Source organism: Amphiprion ocellaris, chromosome 1 (genome assembly GCF_022539595.1).
Source record: "Amphiprion ocellaris isolate individual 3 ecotype Okinawa chromosome 1, ASM2253959v1, whole genome shotgun sequence".
Lineage (NCBI taxonomy): Eukaryota > Metazoa > Chordata > Actinopteri > Pomacentridae > Amphiprion > Amphiprion ocellaris.
Window position 1 is genome coordinate 43,789,986 of NC_072766.1, and position 20,820 is coordinate 43,810,805.

The 20,820-nt window shown below is 45.1% G+C and overlaps 1 protein-coding gene across 11 annotated transcripts in view; it reads left to right on the forward strand.

Moving 5' to 3' along the window:
* Positions 1-20,820, forward strand: part of vps13c (vacuolar protein sorting 13 homolog C) — a 78,697-nt gene that overhangs the window by 1,621 nt on the left and 56,256 nt on the right. For 7 of the 11 annotated variants that reach the window (XR_008601635.1, XR_008601608.1, XM_055010326.1 and 4 more), the window contains exons 2-24: positions 728-771; positions 856-898; positions 1,569-1,664; positions 1,824-1,856; positions 5,321-5,422; positions 10,018-10,080; positions 11,113-11,187; positions 11,328-11,437; positions 11,567-11,626; positions 11,705-11,764; positions 13,059-13,139; positions 13,234-13,291; positions 13,746-13,873; positions 14,977-15,083; positions 15,352-15,526; positions 16,450-16,512; positions 16,585-16,711; positions 16,782-16,882; positions 18,059-18,201; positions 19,098-19,290; positions 19,875-19,989; positions 20,304-20,440; positions 20,600-20,726. Coding sequence is in view for 9 of the 11 variants with exons in the window: in XM_055010326.1 (XP_054866301.1) it covers positions 728-771; positions 856-898; positions 1,569-1,664; positions 1,824-1,856; positions 5,321-5,422; positions 10,018-10,080; positions 11,113-11,187; positions 11,328-11,437; positions 11,567-11,626; positions 11,705-11,764; positions 13,059-13,139; positions 13,234-13,291; positions 13,746-13,873; positions 14,977-15,083; positions 15,352-15,526; positions 16,450-16,512; positions 16,585-16,711; positions 16,782-16,882; positions 18,059-18,201; positions 19,098-19,290; positions 19,875-19,989; positions 20,304-20,440; positions 20,600-20,726 (2,241 nt within the window). In the remaining 2 variants the exon portion in view is untranslated. The remainder of the gene's footprint in view (positions 1-727; positions 772-855; positions 899-1,568; positions 1,665-1,823; positions 1,857-5,320; positions 5,423-10,017; positions 10,081-11,112; positions 11,188-11,327; positions 11,438-11,566; positions 11,627-11,704; positions 11,765-13,058; positions 13,140-13,233; positions 13,292-13,745; positions 13,874-14,976; positions 15,084-15,351; positions 15,527-16,449; positions 16,513-16,584; positions 16,712-16,781; positions 16,883-18,058; positions 18,202-19,097; positions 19,291-19,874; positions 19,990-20,303; positions 20,441-20,599; positions 20,727-20,820) is intronic. The other 4 variants (XM_055010440.1, XM_055010474.1, XM_055010369.1 and 1 more) reach the window with 3 other exon arrangements.

The following is a 20,820-nucleotide window of genomic DNA, read 5'->3' on the forward strand; positions in this document are numbered from 1 at the left end:
TGTCTCCATGTTAGAGGACAGAGTCTCCTGGTTAGAGGAGGACAGTGTCTCCAGGTTAGAGGAGGACATTGTCTTCCAGGTTAGAGGAGGACAGAGTCTCTATGTTAGAGGAGGACAGTGTCTTCAGGTTAGAGGAGGACAGAGTCTCCAGGTTAGAGGAGGACAGAGTCTCCAGCTTAGAGGACAGTGTCTTCGGGTTAGAGGAGGACAGTGTCTTCAGCTTAGAGGACAGAGTCTCCAGGTTAGAGGAGGACAGAGTCTTCATGTTAGAGGACAGAGTCTCCATGTTAGAGGACAGAGTCTCCAGGTTACAGGAGGACAGAGTCTCCAGGTTACAGGAGGACAGAGTCTCCAGGTTAGAGGAGGACAGTGTCTTCAGGTTAGAGGAGGACAGAGTCTCCAGGTTAGAGGAGGACAGACTCTCCAGCTTAGAGGACAGTGTCTTCGGGTTAGAGGAGGACAGAGTCTCCAGGTTAGAGGAGGACAGACTCTCCAGCTTAGAGGACAGTGTCTTCAGCTTAGAGGACAGAGTCTCCAGGTTAGAGGACAGAGTCTCCAGGTTACAGGAGGACAGAGTCTCCAGGTTAGAGGAAGACAGAGTCTCCAGGTTAGAGGAAGACAGTGTCTCCAGGTTAGAGGAGGACAGTGTCTTCCAGAGTTATAATGCCACATTTACCTGGAACCAGATGAGTTTCTCTGCTGTAACTGGTGTTCTGTGTTTCTGCAGGACATGTCGTCCTGGAGAACCTGAAGGTCAAAGAGAACGCTCTGGTGAGTTAAGATCTTATTACTCAGGTGATCCAGCTGCAGGTGTAGTTCAGGGTTCCCTGACAGAATGTTTTGTTTGTGTTTCAGAGTGAGTTCGACATTCCGTTCAGAGTGAAGGCTGGACAGATCGGTGAGTCCTGAAGTTCCAGTCTGTTGTTTTCTTTCTGTGTTCTGTGAAGAACTTTGGTGTGGAACCTAGAACAGATAAAAAGTCTGCTGCACCGACCTGCTCAGCCACGGTACTTCTCCAGGTGTCTATGGTTTCTATGCGGAAAACGTGGAGAACGTGGGGCGAACGTGTGGAGAATGTGTTAAGAACATACGCAGAACGTGTGGAGAATGTATGGAGAATGAGTGGAGAACGTGTGGAGAACGTGTGAAGACCGTGTGGAGAATGTGTGGAGAACGTGTGGAGAATGTGTTAAGAACATACGCAGAACGTGTGGAGAACGTATGGAGAATGTGTGGAGAACATGTGAGGAACGTGTGGAGAACGTGTGAAGACTGTGTGGAGAATGTGTGGCGAACGTGTGGAGAATGTGTTAAGAACATACGCAGAACGTGTGGAAACCGTGTGGAGAATGTATGGAGAACGTGTGGAGAACATCTGCTGTTACATGCTGTTCTTTCTAGTCTGGACTGAAGGTTCTGATACCTGCAGACTGAGATGTTCTAATGAGTTCTGTTTGGTCTGTTTCCTGTTTTCGGTTCTTCTCAGTTTGACCGAACCCTAACAGCTGAATTTCATGTTCTCTGATGATTCAGATATTCCTCAGAAACCCGGTATGTTTGTGTTCCAGGGAAACTGACGCTGAAGATCCCCTGGAAGAACCTGTACAGCGAGGCGGTGGTGGCCACGCTGGAAGGTCTCTACCTGCTGGTGGTTCCTGGAGCCAGTAAGTGATGCTGAGGAACATCAGAACATCATGCTGCTGAAGAGTCCTGGTCAGTCCCAGGGTCTCCGCTGTGTGTGTTCTCAGATGTTGTGTGTTCTCAGGTGTTGTGTGTTCGTTCTCAGCTGTTGTGTGTTCTCAGATGTTGTGTGTGTGTTGCAGCTGGATCTCAGCTGAAGGTGTGTCCGTATCATGGTAAGTTCTGGTCTCCGGAGGTTGTGGTTCAGGTCCAGGTGTGGTGGAGCTGCAGGATGTGGAACTTCCTGTCGCTGCAGCCCTCTGATGGAAATGTCTCCTTCACAATAAAAGCCTCTCTGCAGCTGAGGAGCTTTTACTGTGTGGGACCTACAGTACTGATCTTCATGTAGAGCAGTGGTTCTCAACCTGGGGTCTGCACCCACCAGGGGGGGGCGCCAGAGATCTGAGGGGGGGCAAAGCTTTGTCTGCTCTGAGGCTGTGATGTTATAAAAAGCAGATTTTGACATTCTGGATAAAATCAGAGTAACAGACTCACTGTGTCATCACAAGTCTACCTATAAAACATTTTTAAAACACATTTATTTGGTCTTTCTTCAAAAATCCTTTGCTGCTTCGATGGCCACACCTCCTTGACCTTTCAACTTCTCTCCACGCTTTCTTCAGGTTGGCTTCGAGTTTATCCAGATTCATTAGTTTGTGTGCAGTTAGAAAATTACTGACGGGAACGATGTCTGAAAAATGCAGAACAGGTGAAGATTCATCAGTACCTTAAAAACTCCGGCTATACCTCGAGAGTTACCTTAAATTTGGTTTTATTAAAGGACAAGACAGAATTATGTTATTTGTGGTGAAATGCTCGTAAATGACAGCATGAAGCCAGAGAATTACAGCGACGTCAGGAAATAAAACACAGTTTGGTAAAGTCGGAAAGATATTCACAAATTCAGACTTCCAGCATCAATAACTCATTAAATATACGTTGTGTAAAAATAAACGATGCCTCTTTTCCATCGTTGTAAGGTAGACAATGTGCTACAAGTCCAGTTTAATCAAAAGTAGCTGCAGAAATAACATTGGTGTCTATGAGCAGCTGGCTGTGAACGAGTGAACAGGGACCGTCTGCAAAATGCAAAACCTCTGCAAAGAGAGAAGAGACACAAATATTCAACAAATTTACTGCAGCCAGCAACTGACTCCTGCTGATCATACTACAACTCTTGGTTTGATTTTTTTTTTTTTTTTCAGAATTTTAAGGATTTTTTTTTTATATTTAAAAAAAAAAAAAAAAAACTTAACTCTTATGCATTGTAGTGTCACTACATTTACTGCAGCCATAAACTCTCTCCTCCTCATCACAGTACAACTCTTGGTTTGATATAAAATATTTTTTTTGTAAAATTTTAGGGAATTTTCTATTAGTAATACAATTCAATAACTTCCCTCATGTTTTGTAGTGTACTTATGGGGTGGTTGGGGGGGGCGTTGGGGCTGGAGAGCAGCTTATAGGGGGGCTCCAAGCCAAACAGGTTGGGAACCACTGATGTAGGTCATCATGCAGCTCCTCCTGGTCTACCAGAACCGGGTCTCCTGTAGAATCAGCTTCTACAATCTGGGGTTCTCCTCTGCAGAACGTTTCTATTCTTTGATCCTGGAGCTTCAAAAGGTTTCCTGCATCTGGAACTGTTCTGTCAACAACCTTTGGTTCTTCACACTTTAACTGATCAACAACCAATCAGAGAAAACCTGCTGAGTGCTGGTGATGGGAACTGGAATTACCTAATTTCCTGCCCCAAAGGTTCTGGAGAAGATGTTCTGTAGACAACACCTGTGGCCTCAGCAGCAGCAGACATAGCTGCTGGTCCTGCTGTAGAAGCTCAGATGTTAGAGTAGCAGAGTCCACCTCCAGAACCCAAACTGGGAGCTAATAACTGAAGGTTCTGCCTCTGGAACCTCTGGAACCAGCAGTAAAGCTGCAGTCTGAGAGGGAAGGGTTCTGATAGGATTATCTGGAACAATCAGGTCTTTAAGATACGATGGAGCTGCTCACTCAGAGTTTAGATGTTAGAAGAAGGATTTTAGATTCTGTCCTGTATTTTACAGGGAGCCATGAAGAGAAGCTAACAGGAGAACTCTGTTCCTGGTTCCTGTCAGAACTCTGGCTGGAGGTTTTTAGGAGAATTACTGGGACCTCCTGATGATCAGGAACTACAGAAGCCCAGCCTAGAAGTTCTAAATGCATGGACTAGTTCCTCAGCATCACCCTGAGACCAGATGTTCCTGATTTTAGTACATTAGATGAAAGAAAGCTGCACAGTAATATCAAAGCTAGTAACCAGGTGTTTACCTGCAGCAGTAACCAGGTGTTTACCCGGAGCAGTAACCAGGTGTTTACCTGCAGCAGTAACCAGGTGTTTACCTGCAGCAGTAACCAGGTGTTTACCCGCAGCAGTAACCAGGTGTTTACCCGCAGCAGTAACCAGGTGTTTACCCGCAGCAGTAACCAGGTGTTTACCCGCCGCAGTAACCAGGTGTTTACCTGCAGCAGTAACCAGGTGTTTACCTGCAGCAGTAACCAGGTGTTAACCTGCAGTAACCAGGTGTTTACCCGCAGCAGTAACCAGGTGTTTACCCGCAGCAGTAACCAGGTGTTAACCCGCAGCAGTAACCAGGTGGTAACCTGCAGTTACCAGGTGTTTAGATGGAGCAGTAACCAGGTATTTACCTGCAGCAGTAACCAGGTGTTTACCTGCAGCAGTAACCAGGTGTTAACCTGCAGTAACCAGGTGTTAACCTGCAGTAACCAGGTGTTAACCTGCAGTAACCAGGTGTTTACCTGCAGCAGTAACCAGGTGTTAACCTGCAGTAACCAGGTGTTTACCTGCAGCAGTAACCAGGTGTTTACCTGCAGCAGTAACCAGGTGTTTACCCGCAGCAGTAACCAGGTGTTTACCTGCAGCAGTAACCAGGTGTTTACCTGCAGCAGTAACCAGGTGTTAACCTGCAGTAACCAGGTGTTTACCTGCAGCAGTAACCAGGTGTTTACCCGCAGCAGTAACCAGGTGTTAACCCGCAGCAGTAACCAGGTGTTAACCCGCAGCAGTAACCAGGTGGTAACCTGCAGTTACCAGGTGTTTACATGGAGCAGTAACCAGGTGTTTACCTGCAGCAGTAACCAGGTGTTTACCTGCAGCAGTAACCAGGTGTTTACCTGCAGCAGTAACCAGGTGTTAACCTGCAGTAACCAGGTGTTAACCTGCAGTAACCAGGTGTTTACCTGCAGCAGTAACCAGGTGTTAACCTGCAGTAACCAGGTGTTTACCTGCAGCAGTAACCAGGTGTTTACCTGCAGCAGTAACCAGGTGTTTACCTGCAGTAACCAGGTGTTTACCCGCAGCAGTAACCAGGTGTTTACCTGCAGTAACCAGGTGTTTACCTGCAGCAGTAACCAGGTGTTTACCTGCAGTAACCAGGTGTTTACCTGCAGCAGTAACCAGGTGTTTACCCGCAGCAGTAACCAGGTGTTTACCCGCAGCCGTAACCAGGTGTTTACCTGCAGCAGTAACCAGGTGTTTACCTGCAGCAGTAACCAGGTGTTTACCTGCAGCAGTAACCAGGTTTTTACTTGCAGCAGTAACCAGGTGTAGATAGAAAGGTAAATCTGCTGTTTGTCTGTTTCTCAGCCATAAAGTACGATGCAGTGAAGGAGGAGCGCTACCTGCAGGAGCTGAAGCAGAGGGAGCTGCAACGCATCGAGGAGGCGCTGCAGCTGGCTGTACGCCGAGGTAAGACATCCACCTCTGAGTGACCTCTGAGGCCGTTTCTCAATTCTAAGTACATCAGTCCGTACTTGTGTACTTGGCGAGAACGGACTTGCGAGAACGCATCGAGGCTGAAGTGCAGTTGGAACACCTACGTACCTGATTACGTCACCGCCTCGGTTCATCTGCTCCGGTTATTTTCACCGTGAAAAACAACGAAATGGAACAGACATAATAACACAGCCCTGCATGTTCACGTTTTAATATTTAAACAGTTAATGTGTAGATATATTCAGGTGTATAAGATCGTTATAAATCTTTTTTTTTAATGTTGTAGAGCCGCTGATTTATTGACAGCTGTAGTTTGTGATTAACTGAACCATCTGATTCTCAGTTCTGTCAGTGGATCCACAAAAACTTTTCAGAAAGTGATTGCTGAAAAAGTATTAAACCTTCAGGAGGACACCTCATAAACAGGGATGGATAGTTTACAGTTTTATTATAAACATGACTAAAATACATTAGTCTACGTTCTACATCCAGAGGTTTATAGTTTATTATTAGTTATTAATAAATACATTAGTCTACATTCTACATCCAGAGGTTTATAGTCTGACAGATATACAAACATCGCTACACTTTAATGTGATCACCAGGACTTCTGGATGCTGAACATCATCAATAATTAATGAGAGAATATTTCATTTCAACTACTGTACTCAGAACCTGAATACAGGTGAGCTGCTACAGGTGAGCTGCTACAGGTGAGCTGCTACAGGTGAGCTGCTAGAGGTGAGCTCCTACAGGTGAGCTCTTCTTCTGCCTGTCAGGTAATAAAGCAGAAACCTTTCCGAACATCAGCAGCATCTTATCAAACAGGTCTAATTAGAGCAACATTTACTTCTGGCTTCAACAATTCAATTCATTTTTTGAACACAGTTAAAAAATATTTAATGCAAAATTCTTAAAAGTTTTCAGCATTTTCTATCCTTCGGTTTCCATGAACAGCATCCTGCTGGTCCAGATGCTGAAGATGCAGCTGCTGATGTTCTGTCTGTGGAGTCTCCCAGCAGTCAGGGAGGATCTGGGTTTCTTCAGATGTTCCTCCAATAAAATATTGATTAAATGTTATTTTTAATGCACAGTAACAGTCATAAGAATAGAACAAAGCTGTACTACAGGTAATTAAGACAATAATTCTGAAGAACACAGTCAGTGATTGAGTAAAACATTAACAATATTATGTTATGAATATTAACTTTAACTTCTTTGAAGCCCATTTTTCTCTGAACAATAAAATAATACACCATGAGGCCAAAGTGTGACCATTAGATAAACGTAAAACTACTAATATCCCTGTTTAACCAATATACAGACCCTTTCCAAAAAATTAGAATACCATGGAAAAGTTTATTTCCATAATTCCATTCAAAAAGTAAAAATTTCATATATTATAGATTCAGGGCCCACAATTCAAACAATTTCAAGTATTTATTTGTTTATTTTTACATAATTTGGGCTTCCAGCTCATAAAACTCACGAAAACAGGAATTCAAAAAATTAGAATACTGTGAAGAAATCAGCCCAAATTTTGAAGGGCATTAATGTTTTAAACTGAGTGTCACACACTAATCATCTACTAAACTCAGAGCACCTGCACAGGTTTCCCCAGGTGTCATTAAATTGTTTCAGTTTGGTTCAATTGTCTCAGTTTGGTTCAATATGGGGAAGACTGCAGACTTGACAACTGGCCAGAAGACCATCATTGATACCCTCCATAGGATGGGTAAGCCACAAAAGTTCATAGCTAAGGAGGCTGGCTGTTCACAGAGTGCTGTGTCCAAGCATATCAATGGAAAGTCTAGTGGAAGGGCAAAATGTGGCAGGAGAAGATGCACCAGCAAAAGAGATGACTGTGGGCTTCAGCGGATTATCAAACAGAGAAGATTCAAGAATCTGGCAGAGATCCAGAGAGAGTGGAATGAGGCAGGAGTCACAGCTTCAAAAACCACCACATTCAGATGCATCCGGGAGATGGGCTACAACTGTCGGGTTCCTCAGGTAAAGCCACTTCTGAGCCTGAGTCAACGTAGGAAGTGTCTCAACTGGGCCAAGGAGAAGAAGGACTGGACTGTTGGCCAGTGCTCCAAGGTCCTCTTTTCCGATGAAAGTAAAGTGTGCCTTCCATTTGGGAATCAAGGTCCAAGGGTTTGGAGGTAGGCGGGTGAGGAACAGAACCCAAGCTGCTTGAGGTCAAGTGTGAAATATCCAGTCAGTCATGATTTGGGGTGCAATGTCCGGTGCAGGTGTTGGTAAAGTCTGCTTTCTTAAATCCAAGGTCACCGCAGCAGTCTAGCAGAATGTTTTAGAGGACTTCATGATTCCTTCTGCTGAGGACTTGCATGGAGATGCAGATTTCATCTTCCAGTAGGACCTGGCCCCTGCCCATACCGCCAGAAGCACCAAAACCTGGTTTGATGCCCATGCCATCACAGTGCTTGACTGGCCAGCCAACTCACCAGACCTAAACCCCATTGAGAATCTATGGGGTATTATCAAGAGGAAAATGAGGGGCACCAGACCCAAAAACAAAGAAGAGCTGACAGCAAGCATCAAGGAAATCTGGGCTTCCATAACTCCCAGGCAATGCCACAGGCTGATTGCCTCAATGCCACGGTGCATCGAGGCAGTGATTAAGGCAAAGGGATTCCCAACCAAGTATTGAAGATTGACATATCATTTTGTAAGGTACCATATTTTGATTGATTTGATGTGATCCTAATTTCTTTCTGCAAAAACTGAGAAGTAAGTGGTGATTTCTTCACAGTATTCTAATTTTTTGAATTCCTGTTTTCATGGGTTTTATGAGCTGGAAGCCCAAATTACGTAAAAATAAACAAATAAATACTTGAAATCATTTAAATTGTGGGCCCTGAATCTATAATCTATGAAAGTTTAACTTTTTGAATGGAATTATGGAAATAAATAAACTTTTCCATGGTATTCTAATTTTTTGGAAAGGGTCTGTAGAACCATCAGAGAACCGTTATAGAACTGTCGGAGAACCGCTATAGAACCATCAGAGAACCGCTATAGAACCTAGCCAGAACACTTCCGTTCTCGGTCAGATGCGTTCTTTGAATTGGAACAGGACTCGATCTCCAACTGATGACGTTTCATGAGTACGCGAGAACGCAACTCCGGACAAGAATGCATATTCAGAAATGGCCTTAGTGACCTCTGAATGACCTCTGCTGCAGTTTTCTATTTTTCTGCTTTTTTCTCAACTTTGTGGTGATCTTTCTAACCCGTAGTTAACATGCCGTCCTGTTCATGAACGTACTAAGCTCCAGCTGAGCGTGTTAACGTGTCATCCTCTTCATTAATGTGTTAACGTGTCGTCCTGTTCATTAACATGTTAATGTGTTGTCCTCTTCATTAACATGTTAATGTGTCGTCCTCTTCAATAACGTAATGTGTTAACGTGTCGTCCTCTTCATTAACGCGTTAATGTATCGTCCTCTTCATTAACGTGTTAACGTGTCGTCCTGTTCATTAATCTGTTAACGTGTCATCCTGTTAATTAACGTGTTAACATGTCGTCCTCTTTATTAACGTGTTAACGTGTCGTCCTCTTCATTAACGTGTTAATGTGCCGTCCTCTTCATTAACGTGTTAACGTGTCGTCCTCTTCATTAACGTGTTGTCCTGTTCATTAACATGTCAACGTGTCGTCCTCTTCATTAACGTGTCAACGTGTCGTCCTGTTCGTTAACGTGTCGTCCTGTTCATTAACGTGTTAACATGTCATCCTGTTCATTAGCGTGTCAACGTGTCGTCCTCTTCATTAACGTGTTAACGTGTCATCCTGTTCATTAACGTGTTAACGTGTCGTCCTGTTCATTAACGTGATAACGTGTCATCCTGTTCATTAAAGTTTTAATGTCTTCCTGTTCATTAATGTGTTCATGTGTCTTCCTGTTCATTAATGTGTTCATGTGTCGTCCTGTTCATTAACGTGCTAACGTGTCGTCCTGTTCATTAACGTGCTAAAGTGTCGTCCTGTTCATTAACGTGCTAACGTGTCGTCCTCTTCATTAACGTGTTAACGTGTCGTCCTGTTCATTAACGTGTTAACGTGTCGTTCTCTTCATTAACGTGTTAACGTGTCATCCTGTTCATTAACGTGTTAACGTGTCGTTCTCTTCATTAACGTGTTAACGTGTCGTCCTGTTCATTAACGTGTTAACGTGTCGTCCTGTTCATTAACGTGTTAACGTGTCGTCCTGTTCATTAACGTGTTAACGTGTCGTCCTGTTCATTAACGTGTTAACGTGTCGTCCTGTTCATTAACGTGTTAACGTGTCGTCCTGTTCATTAACGTGTTAACGTGTCGTCCTCTTCATTAACGTGTTAACGTGTCGTCCTGTTCAATAACGTGTTAACGTGTTGTCCTGTTCATTAACGTGTTAACGTGTCTTCCTGTTCAATAACGTGTTAACGTGTCGTCCTGTTCATTAACGTGTTAACGTGTCTTCCTGTTCATTAACGTGTTAACGTGTTGTCCTGTTCATTAACGTGTTAACGTGTCGTCCTCTTCATGCTGCGTTTGCTGTCAGCGTCTCAGACTGGAGATCTGCTGTTCAGTCTGGAGAGTGTTGTTTACATGGAGCCGCACAACGGTAACACACACTGTAACACACTATAACGCACACACTGTAACACACTATAACACACACACTATCACGCACACACTATCACACACTATAACACACACACTGTAACACACTATAACACACACACTATCACGCACACACTATCGCACACTATAACACACACTAACACACTACAACACACACACTATAACACACACACACTATAATACACACACACTATAACACACACAACACACACACACACAAACACTATAATACACACTATAACACACACACTATAACACACATAACATACTATAACACACACACTATAACACACTATAACACACACAAACACTATAATACACACACACTATAACACACACACACCCACTATAACACACACACACACTATAACACACACACTATAACACACACACACACACTATAACACACACTATAACACACACACACACACTATAACACAAACTATAACACACTATAACACACACACACACACACACACACACACAATAACACACAGACACACTATAACACACATGATCACAGGTGTATACTACAGGTGTATTTTGCAGGTGTATTCTACAGATGTATTCTACAGGTGTATATTACAGGTGTATTCTATAGGTGTATTTTGCAGGTGTATTCTACAGGTGTATTCTACAGGTGTATTCTACAGATGTATTCTACAGGTGTATTCTACAGGTGTATATTACAGGTGTATTCTACAGGTGTATATTACAGGTGTATTCTACAGGTGTATTCTACAGATGTATTCTACAGGTGTATATTACAGGTGTATTCTACAGGTGTATTCTACAGATGTATATACTGCTTGAATATGTGACAGTAAAGTGTCAGTGGCCTCAGGTGAGTTAGTCCCTCTGCGCTGTGATTTGCTGCTCTCCTCTCACCTGCACATTTCTGTCCAATCCAAACCCTGTGATGTGCGAGTCCAGGTGTGCTGCTTTCTGCTCTTTCTGTGTTTTCGGGCTTTTCTGTCACTAACTGCCGTCTTTTCCTGTTACGCTGCCGAAGTCCCAAAAGGACGCAAAAAACAAAAAAAGCAAAAAAAAGGCTTCAAGAAGCTGAAACGCCCTGACAACAAAGCAGGTGAGTTACCTGCTTCACCGGCTCAGGTGTGAGACCAGGTGCATGTTGAACTGGAAGTGCCAGGTGTGAGTTCCAGGTGTGTGTCCAGGTGTGCGTGCGTCCAGGTGTGTCAAGACTCCTCACAGTCTGTGTTGTTACAGATAAACCTCAGGAGGAGAAGAAGGACACATTTGTGGAGAAACTGGCCACTCAGGTGATCAAGAACCTGCAGGTGAAGATCAGCAGCATCCACCTGCGGTACGAGGACGACGTAAGTACTGATCCAGGTTCTCCTTCGGGGGTTAGTGTTTGGGGTCGGACAGGTGAGTCACATGTCACCTGTAGACCTGCAAAGAGTCTCAACAGGTGAAGAGTCGCATGACTTCTGGTCTGTTTTCAGGTGTCAGACCCACAGCGCCCCCTGTCTATGGGACTGACCCTGTCAGAGCTCAGCCTGCAGGTAACACACACACACACACACACACACCTAGACTTACCTGCTCAGGTGCTGACGTGTCGTGCTGTTGCTGTTTTTCAGACCACTGATGAGAACTGGAAGTCGTGTATCCTGAACGAAGCAGCAAAGATCATCTATAAGGTGACACAACTGGAGGCTCACAAACTGGTTTTGTGTCTTGTTTCTGTCATTTTGTGTCTTTTTGTGGTGGTTTCTGTCTTCATCCTGTAGATGTTTTTCTGTCTCCATGTTTCCTCTCTACTCTGCTCAGCATCTGTAGATGTTCCTCCATGCTGAATGGATCTCCAGCGACCTGCTCCTCTGTTTTCTCTTTCTGCTGAGTTTATTTCAGTCTCTCTGAGGAAACACTGCCTGCAGTTCAACATGAAACTCTCTCAATGTTTTGGTCTCAGCTGAGTTGGTCCTGGAGAACCAGGAGGAGGAAGGTTCTGGTTCTGGTTCGAGAAGATCCGCTGCAATCGGTTCTTTGTGATAATTTTTAAAAGGAGACATTTGTTCAATTTTCCACTTGGAAACGAAAGTCAGACGATGCGTTTACAGATCATCAGAAAGTTTAAATTCTATTTTTACGGCTGATAAATTATGTAATTTTGGAGATTTTCTTTGAAGATAAAAAACTTCTTAAACCTTCCAGCAGGTTTTGGGTTCAGAAGGTTTTTGCAGTAAAGTTTCCATCAGTCAGTAAACTGGCTGCTGCTGTTGTTGTTTACTTGTTTATGTTTTCTGTTTGTAAGCTGGGCTGTCTGCTGTTATTGTTTACTTGTTTGTTTTCTGTGTGTCAGCTGGGCCAGCTGCTGTTATTGTTTACTTGTTTGTTTTCTGTGTGTCAGCTGGGCCAGCTGCTGTTATTGTTTACTTGTTTGTTTTCTGTGTGTCAGCTGGGCCAGCTGCTGTTATTGTTTACTTGCTTATGTTTTCTGTGTCAGCTGGGCCAGCGGCTGCTGTTGTTTACTTGTTTATGTTTTTGTTTGTCAGCTGGGCCGGCTGCTGTTGTTGTTTATTTGTTTATGTTTTTGTTTGTCAGCTGGGTCGCCTGCTGTTGTTGTTTATTTGTTTGTTTTTGTTTGTCAGCTGGGTCGCCTGCTGTTGTTGTTTACTTGTTTATGTTTTTGTTTGTCAGCTGGGCCGGCTGCTGTTGTTGTTCACTTGTTTATGTTTTTGTTTGTCAGCTGAGCCGGCTGCTGTTGTTGTTTACTTGTTTATGTTTTTGTTTGTCAGCTGGGCCGGCTGTTGTTGTTGTTTATTTGTTTATGTTTTTGCTTGTCAGCTGGGCCGGCTGTTGTTGTTGTTTATTTGTTTATGTTTTTGTTTGTCAGCTGGGCCGGCTGTTGTTGTTGTTTACTTGTTTATGTTTTTGTTTGTCAGCTGGGCCGGCTGTTGTTGTTGTTCACTTGTTTATGTTTTTGTTTGTCAGCTGGGCCGGCTGGAGTGTCTCTGTGCCTACTGGAACGTCAACAGTCCCATCTTCTACAGAGGATCATGGCAGGACATTGTGGTGAGCTGAGCTCCCATCACTCATTCATCCATCAATTCATCCATTCATCCCTCCATCTAACGTTAGTCCTGATCCAGACCCTGTTCTCCTGCAGGATCAGCTGAAATGTGGGATCAGCAGTAAGGAGCAGGATCTGCCGAAGCATCACTACAGTGAGTTCAGACTTGAGGAGAACTCAGTAGAACCTCAGTGATTCTAACTGATGTTCTCTTCTCTGCTGCTTGAACCTCCATTCTCCCTGAAACACTTTTTATTCTTCATTTTAAATCTTTGTCAGAACTTTAAATGATCAAACTGCAGACAGAGAACCTGTTTTCATGAAGCACCATTCTTTCTGGAGGGAAATATTTCATCCAACTGATTTCTTTTTGCTCATGTGGAGCTTTAATCCCAGCAGATGAAGTTCTACCAGACTTCTGTCAAAACGGATCTGCTGTTCGTATCAAGCAGAATGAGGTTCTAGTGGCCAGATGTGTTTGTGTGACTTCATGTCGATGTTGAAACGATAAATTGTGCAGTTCAATCCGACGCTGCAGCTTCAGACGCCTCCAGACGTTCCATCTAAAAGATGAATGACGAGTTTATCTCAAAATGTTTCTCTCCAAGTTTTCAAGCCCATCTTTGCCTCGGCTAAAGTGTGCATCAACCCCAATGCTGAGCTGGAGCTGAAGACTCCCAAGGTGGACCTTCATCTGGAGGTCCAGAACATCGCCATCGAGATGACCCAACCACAGGTAACCGTACCACAGGTAACCGTGTGTAGCACTTGCAAATGGAAATAGGCTACCATTAGTTGGGCTAAGGGCTAGGCTATGAAAAGGTTTGGCTCTGGGAGCTGTGTGAAGATTAATGAAGACAAACCACAGAAATTAGGTTACTGGTAATGTATTAAAATAATCAACAGAAAATACTTGAATGTATCAAGGCAAAACAATGATCCAAATAATGATACAAAAATACAAAACAATAACAGAAAATCAAAATCAGAAAATCAAACCTTCCTGTCCTGCAATCAATTCAAATCACAATAAGCAGCTTCACTTTCAATACTTTATATTGACTATGTGCTTTGTTCAATATCAATAATCTGCTGACAATTCATGGTTCAAGTGAAAGGTAAGCTAATTCATAAAACAATTCCAAACAATTCCAAACAAGTCCTACCACACCACTGTGGAAGGGATGAAGCTGTGAGGCTTGAGACCTGCCAATAAGTGTGGTGGGTGAAGGGGTGAAACTTGTCAGACTGTTTTCCAGTTCGTTTCAGGGTAGCTCGCCATCAGTTCAAATTATCCATCAAAGCCTAACCGATGTTCAGCACCATGTTGGTTCAGGTTGGTGGCATTCAGAAATCTGGAAGCATGGTTCCAGTGGTGAAGGCTTTCCTTGATGGTGTGACATCCAGGATTTCAGGCTGTGAAAAGTGAATGGTTGTCCAGATCTGAGTGGTGTGGGGTGATCCTGTTGTTCAAGTGACTGTGTGTGACTGAATGAAGCTGATGGGCTTCAAACAAAGGAACAGGGGTGGATTCCAGGTGGGAAAAACTGCAGGTGATTGGGTCAGGTGTTGAGACTGTGAGGAGGTCCAATAATATGGAAGTGACTGATTGTGCCTGATTGCGACTGGCAGGTGTCTGTTCATGTTGGGATTCCTGATGGCCAACAATGAACTATTCCAGAGTCAGTGCTACACGTACCACAGGTAAACAAATGACAATTAACCAACTACAGGTAGCCATACCACAGGTAAACAAACCACTCAGTGAGGGGTGGCGGGGGGCAGCAGGTTAGCCGGACAAGTGAGACAGGTGAGACAGGTGTCTGTGTGTCTCTGCAGTACCTGACCATGGTGGAGCTGCTGGAGTCCATCGACTGCATGGTGAAGAACGCCCCCTACAGGAAGTTCCGGCCTGACGTCCCCGTCAGCAGAAACGCTAAACTCTGGTCAGTTTAATGAAAGTTGTCCTTCAGAAAACAATAAACTGCAGGAATATGAACCCAGAAACTCAGTAAACCTTCAATGGGCCGGTACAAACTAAAAACAAAAAAAGAATGTGGGAACTGCTGATCCCACATTCAGACTGAAACGTGTGAAGAACATGTGTCGGTCCTGCAGGAGGCGCTAGAGGACCCGCGATGGGTTTATCCTCATCCAGTGGGACCGAGGTTCTGCTGCTTCCAGAAGGTCTGACAGCTTTTCCTTCTCTGTCAGGTGGATGTACGGCTTCAACAGCATCCTGGAGGTCCACATCCGCCGCCTCAGCCACATGTGGTCCTGGTCCAACATCCGGCAGCACCGCCAGAACCTCCGGGCCTACAAGACCGCCTACAAGACCAAACTGCTGAGCCAGACCAAGCCGGGCCAGGACGCCGAGAGACACATCCAGGTGAGCACCCGGCGGTTCTGCAGCAGCTCCGTACGACAAACACACACGGCAACACTCAGGAACACATGACACGGAAACACACGAGAACACACGAGAACACACGGGAACACACGGGAACACACGGGAACACACGGGAACACACGGGAACACACGGGAACACATGGGAACACAGAACACACAGATACACACGGCAACGCACGGAAACACAGAACAACATACACAGAAACCCACGGGAACACACAGGAACACACGGCAACACATTGGAACACATGGGAACACAGAACAACACACGGGAACACAGCAACACACGAGAACACGCAGAAAAACACGGGAACACATATAAACACACGGCAACACATGGCAACACCCGGGAACACACGAGAAAATACGGCAACACACGGCAACACACGGAAACACACGGGAACACAGAAACATGAGAAAATACGGAAACACATGGCAATACACGGAAACACACGGAAAAACAACATCACACGGCAACACACAGAAACACAGAACAACACACGGGAACACACAGAAACATGGCAACACACGGGAACACTCAGAAACACACAGGAACACACAGCAACACAGAACAACACACAGAAACACAGAAAATCACACGGGAACACACGGCAACACGCAACACATGGAAACACACGGAAACACACGGGAAAATATGGCAACACACGGAACAACATACAGCAACACATGGGAACACAGAGCATCACACGGAAACACACGGGAACACATAGAAGCATACAGAAACACAGAACAACACACGGGAACAAAACATTCTGTGTTCACTGTGCCATTTTGAAATAAGTCATAAAAACAGTTCCCAGATGATGAATCCTGATTCTGAATGTTTCTTGCAGTTTTTTCTCTTCAAACGTTAAATGAATGTTTGCTCTGCGCCCCTCCAGGATCTGGAGAAGGTTCTGGACGTGTTCAACATCACGTTGGCCCGACAGCAGGCCCACATGGAGGTAAGCCTTCTGCTTCTGCCCTCACTGACCCACAGATGTAGGCCACTCTGACCGCTGGTGTTCCTCATGCAGGTGATCCGGTCCGGACAGAAGATGGTGGGGAAGAAGACGTCTGGAGGAGGACGAGGAGGCTTCTTCAGCAGCTGGTTTGGGAGGAAGGCGAAGAAGGAGGAGCAGGAGGTGGAGGAGAGCTCAGAGAGTAAGTGGAGCTCAGACTGAGACATCCACGGCTGAGGGATGAGGACTGAAGGTTTGTCTGCTGCCTTCAGGTTCAGGACTGGACCAGCTGATGACGGCCGAGGAGAAGGACAAACTCTACACGGCCATCGGCTACAGTGGCAGCTCCCACAACCTGGCTCTGCCCCGACAGGTAAGCTCACCTGTAGTATGTTCGTACAGCAGCAACTCCTCACATCCGACAACAGCCTCCATCCCAATAAATAAATAGAAATTCTGATTTTCGCATATCTCCGAAATTGGGGGAGTCAGAGCGACGGGTCAGCCGCGGTACAGCGCCCCCTGGAGCAGGAAGGGTTAAGGGCCTCGCTCAAGGACCCAACATTGGCCACATCGGGGTTTGAACCTCTGACCTTCTGATCAGTAGTCCAGAGACTTAACCGTTGCGCCACCACTGCCCCCACTAAACAATAAACAACAGCCTCCATCCCATTAAATAAATAAACAATAAACAACAGCCTCCATCCCAATAAATAAATAAATAAACAATGAACAACAGCCGCCGTGGTAACGCTGATTCCAGGAGGTCTCTGCTTCAGCACATCGCCATGGTAACAGGTAGTCTCTGTTTCAGTACGTCGCCGTGGTAACAGGTAGTCTATGTTTCAGTACGTTTCCGTGGTAACAAGTGGTCTGTGTTTCAGTACATCGCTGTGGTAACAGGTGGTCTCTGTTGCAGTATGTGGCCATAGTAAAAGGTAGTGTCTGTTTCAGTATGTCGCCGTGGTAACAGGTGGTCTCTGTTTCAGTACGTGGCCATAGTAACAGGTAGTGTCTGTTTCAGTATGTCGCCGTGGTAACAGGTGGTCTCTGTTTCAGTACGTGGCCATAGTAAAAGGTAGTGTCTGTTTCAGTTTGTCGTCGTGGTAACAGGTGGTCTCTGTTGCAGTACATGGCCATAGTAACAGGTAGTGTCTGTTTCAGTACATCGCCGTGGTAACAGGTGGTCTCTGTTTCAGTATGTCGCCGTGGTAACAGGTGGTCTCTGTTGCAGTATGTGGCCATAGTAAAAGGTAGTGTCTGTTTCAGTATGTCGCCGTGGTAACAGGTGGTCTCTGTTTCAGTACGTGGCCATAGTAACAGGTAGTGTCTGTTTCAGTATGTCGCCGTGGTAACAGGTGGTCTCTGTTTCAGTACGTGGCCATAGTAAAAGGTAGTGTCTGTTTCAGTTTGTCGTCGTGGTAACAGGTGGTCTCTGTTGCAGTACATGGCCATAGTAACAGGTAGTGTCTGTTTCAGTACGTCGCCGTGGTAACAGGTGGTCTCTGTTTCAGTATGTCGCCGTGGTAACAGGTGGTCTCTGTTTCAGTACGTGGCCATGGTCGTCACTTTCCAGCTGCTCAGGACTTCGGTGACGGTCAGAGAGCAGCCAGACCTCCCAGAGATCCTGAAGATCCAGATGATCGACCTCAGCACCAGAATCTCCCAGAGACCTGGAGGTCAGGCCTTCAGGTCAGAACTTCTGAGGATAAATCTGTACAATTTACAGCCTCTAAACACTGTTTCCCTCCTCTCTCTCATACCAGCTGCTGTGCTTGAACAGCACATCTTATTTTAAAAAATCCCCAAAATGACAGAATTTATCAGCAAAGAAACTGAAACAGAAGTGAAGTCGTCATGTTTCCAACTGTCAGGCTGGTCTTTGAATGCATCGTGTGGCTCTGCCAGGAAAATTCACCAAATCTGAGCTTCAAACTGAAATAATTGATCAAAGTTCCTTCATTCTGCATCAAACGGAGACTGTAGACGAGTGCAGACATAAAGAACCGATGAACCGATGACTCCTGACCTTGTTTCTCTCATTTCTGTCAGCTTTTTGTTTGTTTCTCCTTTTGGTCATTTTGTGTCTCTTTTCTTGTTTTTGTTGTCTGGTGTCTGTTTTTTCTTCTTTTTGTCTGGTTTTGGTTGTTTTCTCTCTCAAACTGTAGATCTTTGACTATGTCCATGTTTCCAGCCTCAGCAGACTCACCTGAGACTCTCTGAGAACCAGAACCAGGGGGAGGTTTGGTTTTTGTGGTGTTCTTCAGAGTCCATTTGGTGCTTTATGTTTTGGATCATTTTTAAAAGAGACACATAGAATGAAGTGATTTTGATGAAATGTCCAGATTTTAGCTCAGACTTGTTGAGGTGGAATCAGACCAGTTAAAAGTCTTCTTTCTGTTTTTACGGGTTCTTGCTGATGAACAGTGGCATTTTGTAGGTTTTGTAGTGATCATGTCTGTTTTAAAGCTGCCACTATGTATCACATAAATACATCTCAAAATTCTACATTCATGGACTGGACGGAATCATTCAAGTGGTCTCAGACGTCCTCCAGCTTGTCCTCTAGATGTTCTGTGGTCCTGCAGGGTGGAGGCGGCGCTGCAGCACTGGTTCGTTACCGGGCTTCAGCAGCAGGGGGCGGTGCCATCGCTCATCGCCTCCGTCGGGGATTCGTCCTCGTCTCTGCTCAGTGTTGTGTTCGAGCTGAATCCTGAGGAGAGCGCCAGCGACCAGCTGCTGAGAGTCCACTCCCAGCCGGTGGAGATCATCTACGACGCCGTAAGCAGCTGCTCCTCCGATTTAGCTCCAGGGTTTTTACTGAAAGTCAACTCAGACCAGATGTTTGAGGCTCATCAAGGACCTTTAGGGTCTTTTTGTGGAGACGGAATCCAGAGTTTCTGTTTTCACTGAGATGTTTCAGCATCGAGCTCCTGTTGCTTAGTTTTCTCTGTCTGGTGGATCTGAGTCCTGCTCCTCGTTCCACAGTGAAAATATCAAACATTTCATTTTTTATTCTGTTTTATTTTTAGATATTTGGCTTATTTAATTTCTTTCTTTACTTGGAGGAACAGAACTTATTAATGAACCAACAGCCTCAGGGTTTACTCCAGACTGCTGTAAATAAACAGATAACAGAAACACTCAGAATTTCACATCATGAGCTGAAGACCATCTAACCAGAACCCAGCAGATCCAGGTCCTTCTAAAAACCTCTCCGCAGAAGTCAGGACCTGTTTGACTGTTGTTGTCCTCCGTGGTCTTCTCTGTCCTCCATTCGTCCTCTACTTCTCTTCCATTTCCCCCGAGAGAGTTCTTGTGTTTTTCTTTGACCTGAATAATAGTTTGTCCTGTCTTTGGTCCAGCTGACGGTCAACAGCGTGGTGGACTTCTTTAAGACGGGGAAAGGTGTCGATCTGGAGGTCCTGACCTCGGCCACGCTGTCCAAACTGGAGGAGATCAAAGAAAAAACTGCCACAGGTGAGTCCAGGTGAAGTCCAACCAGCAGCTTCATGTCCTTCAGAGACAACCGGCTCATCTAAAGAACTTCAACTATTTCAACTCTTTCTGCTCCACAAGTTCTCCTTAAATTCAGGAGTTCTTGTTCTCCAGTCTCTGGGTTTCTACTGGAAGCTGAACCATCAGTAGATTCCAGAGTTTAGGATCTATAAGGCTCTTAGACCTGCTGATGCTGAAAGTTGTGTTTTAGGGAAACTTGTAGAATTTCTGCTAGGATCAGTGAAACCAGCTGAGGACTCTCTGGTCCATCAGAACTGATGTCTTCTGGTCTACAGGTTTGTCTCACATCATTGAGACCAGGAAGGTTCTGGACCTGCGTATCGACCTGAAGCCATCCTACCTCCTGGTTCCCCAGTCTGGGTTCTACAGCGACTCCTCAGACCTCATCATCATCGACTTCGGCAGCTTCCAGGTCCGAACTTCTCCTCAGCAAGACCAGATGTTTGAACCAGCAACAACAACAACGTCAACACTACATCAACACAAGATAAACACAACATCACCACAATTGTGTCTTTAGTTTGACAGCTGAACCCGTCTGCAGCTGAACAGTGTGTTTGTGTGTCTGCAGCTGAACAGTGTGGACCAGAGTCTCGGCTCGTCTTCGTCCTTCTCGTCTCTGGAGGAGATCATGGATCGAGCTTATGAGAGATACAACGTGGAGCTGAGACGAGTGCAGGTGCTCTACAGCAAGTCAGGTACACAACTACACAACTAGACAGCTACACAACTATACAACTACACAATACACAACTATACAGCTACACAACTACACTATACAACGTGGAGCTG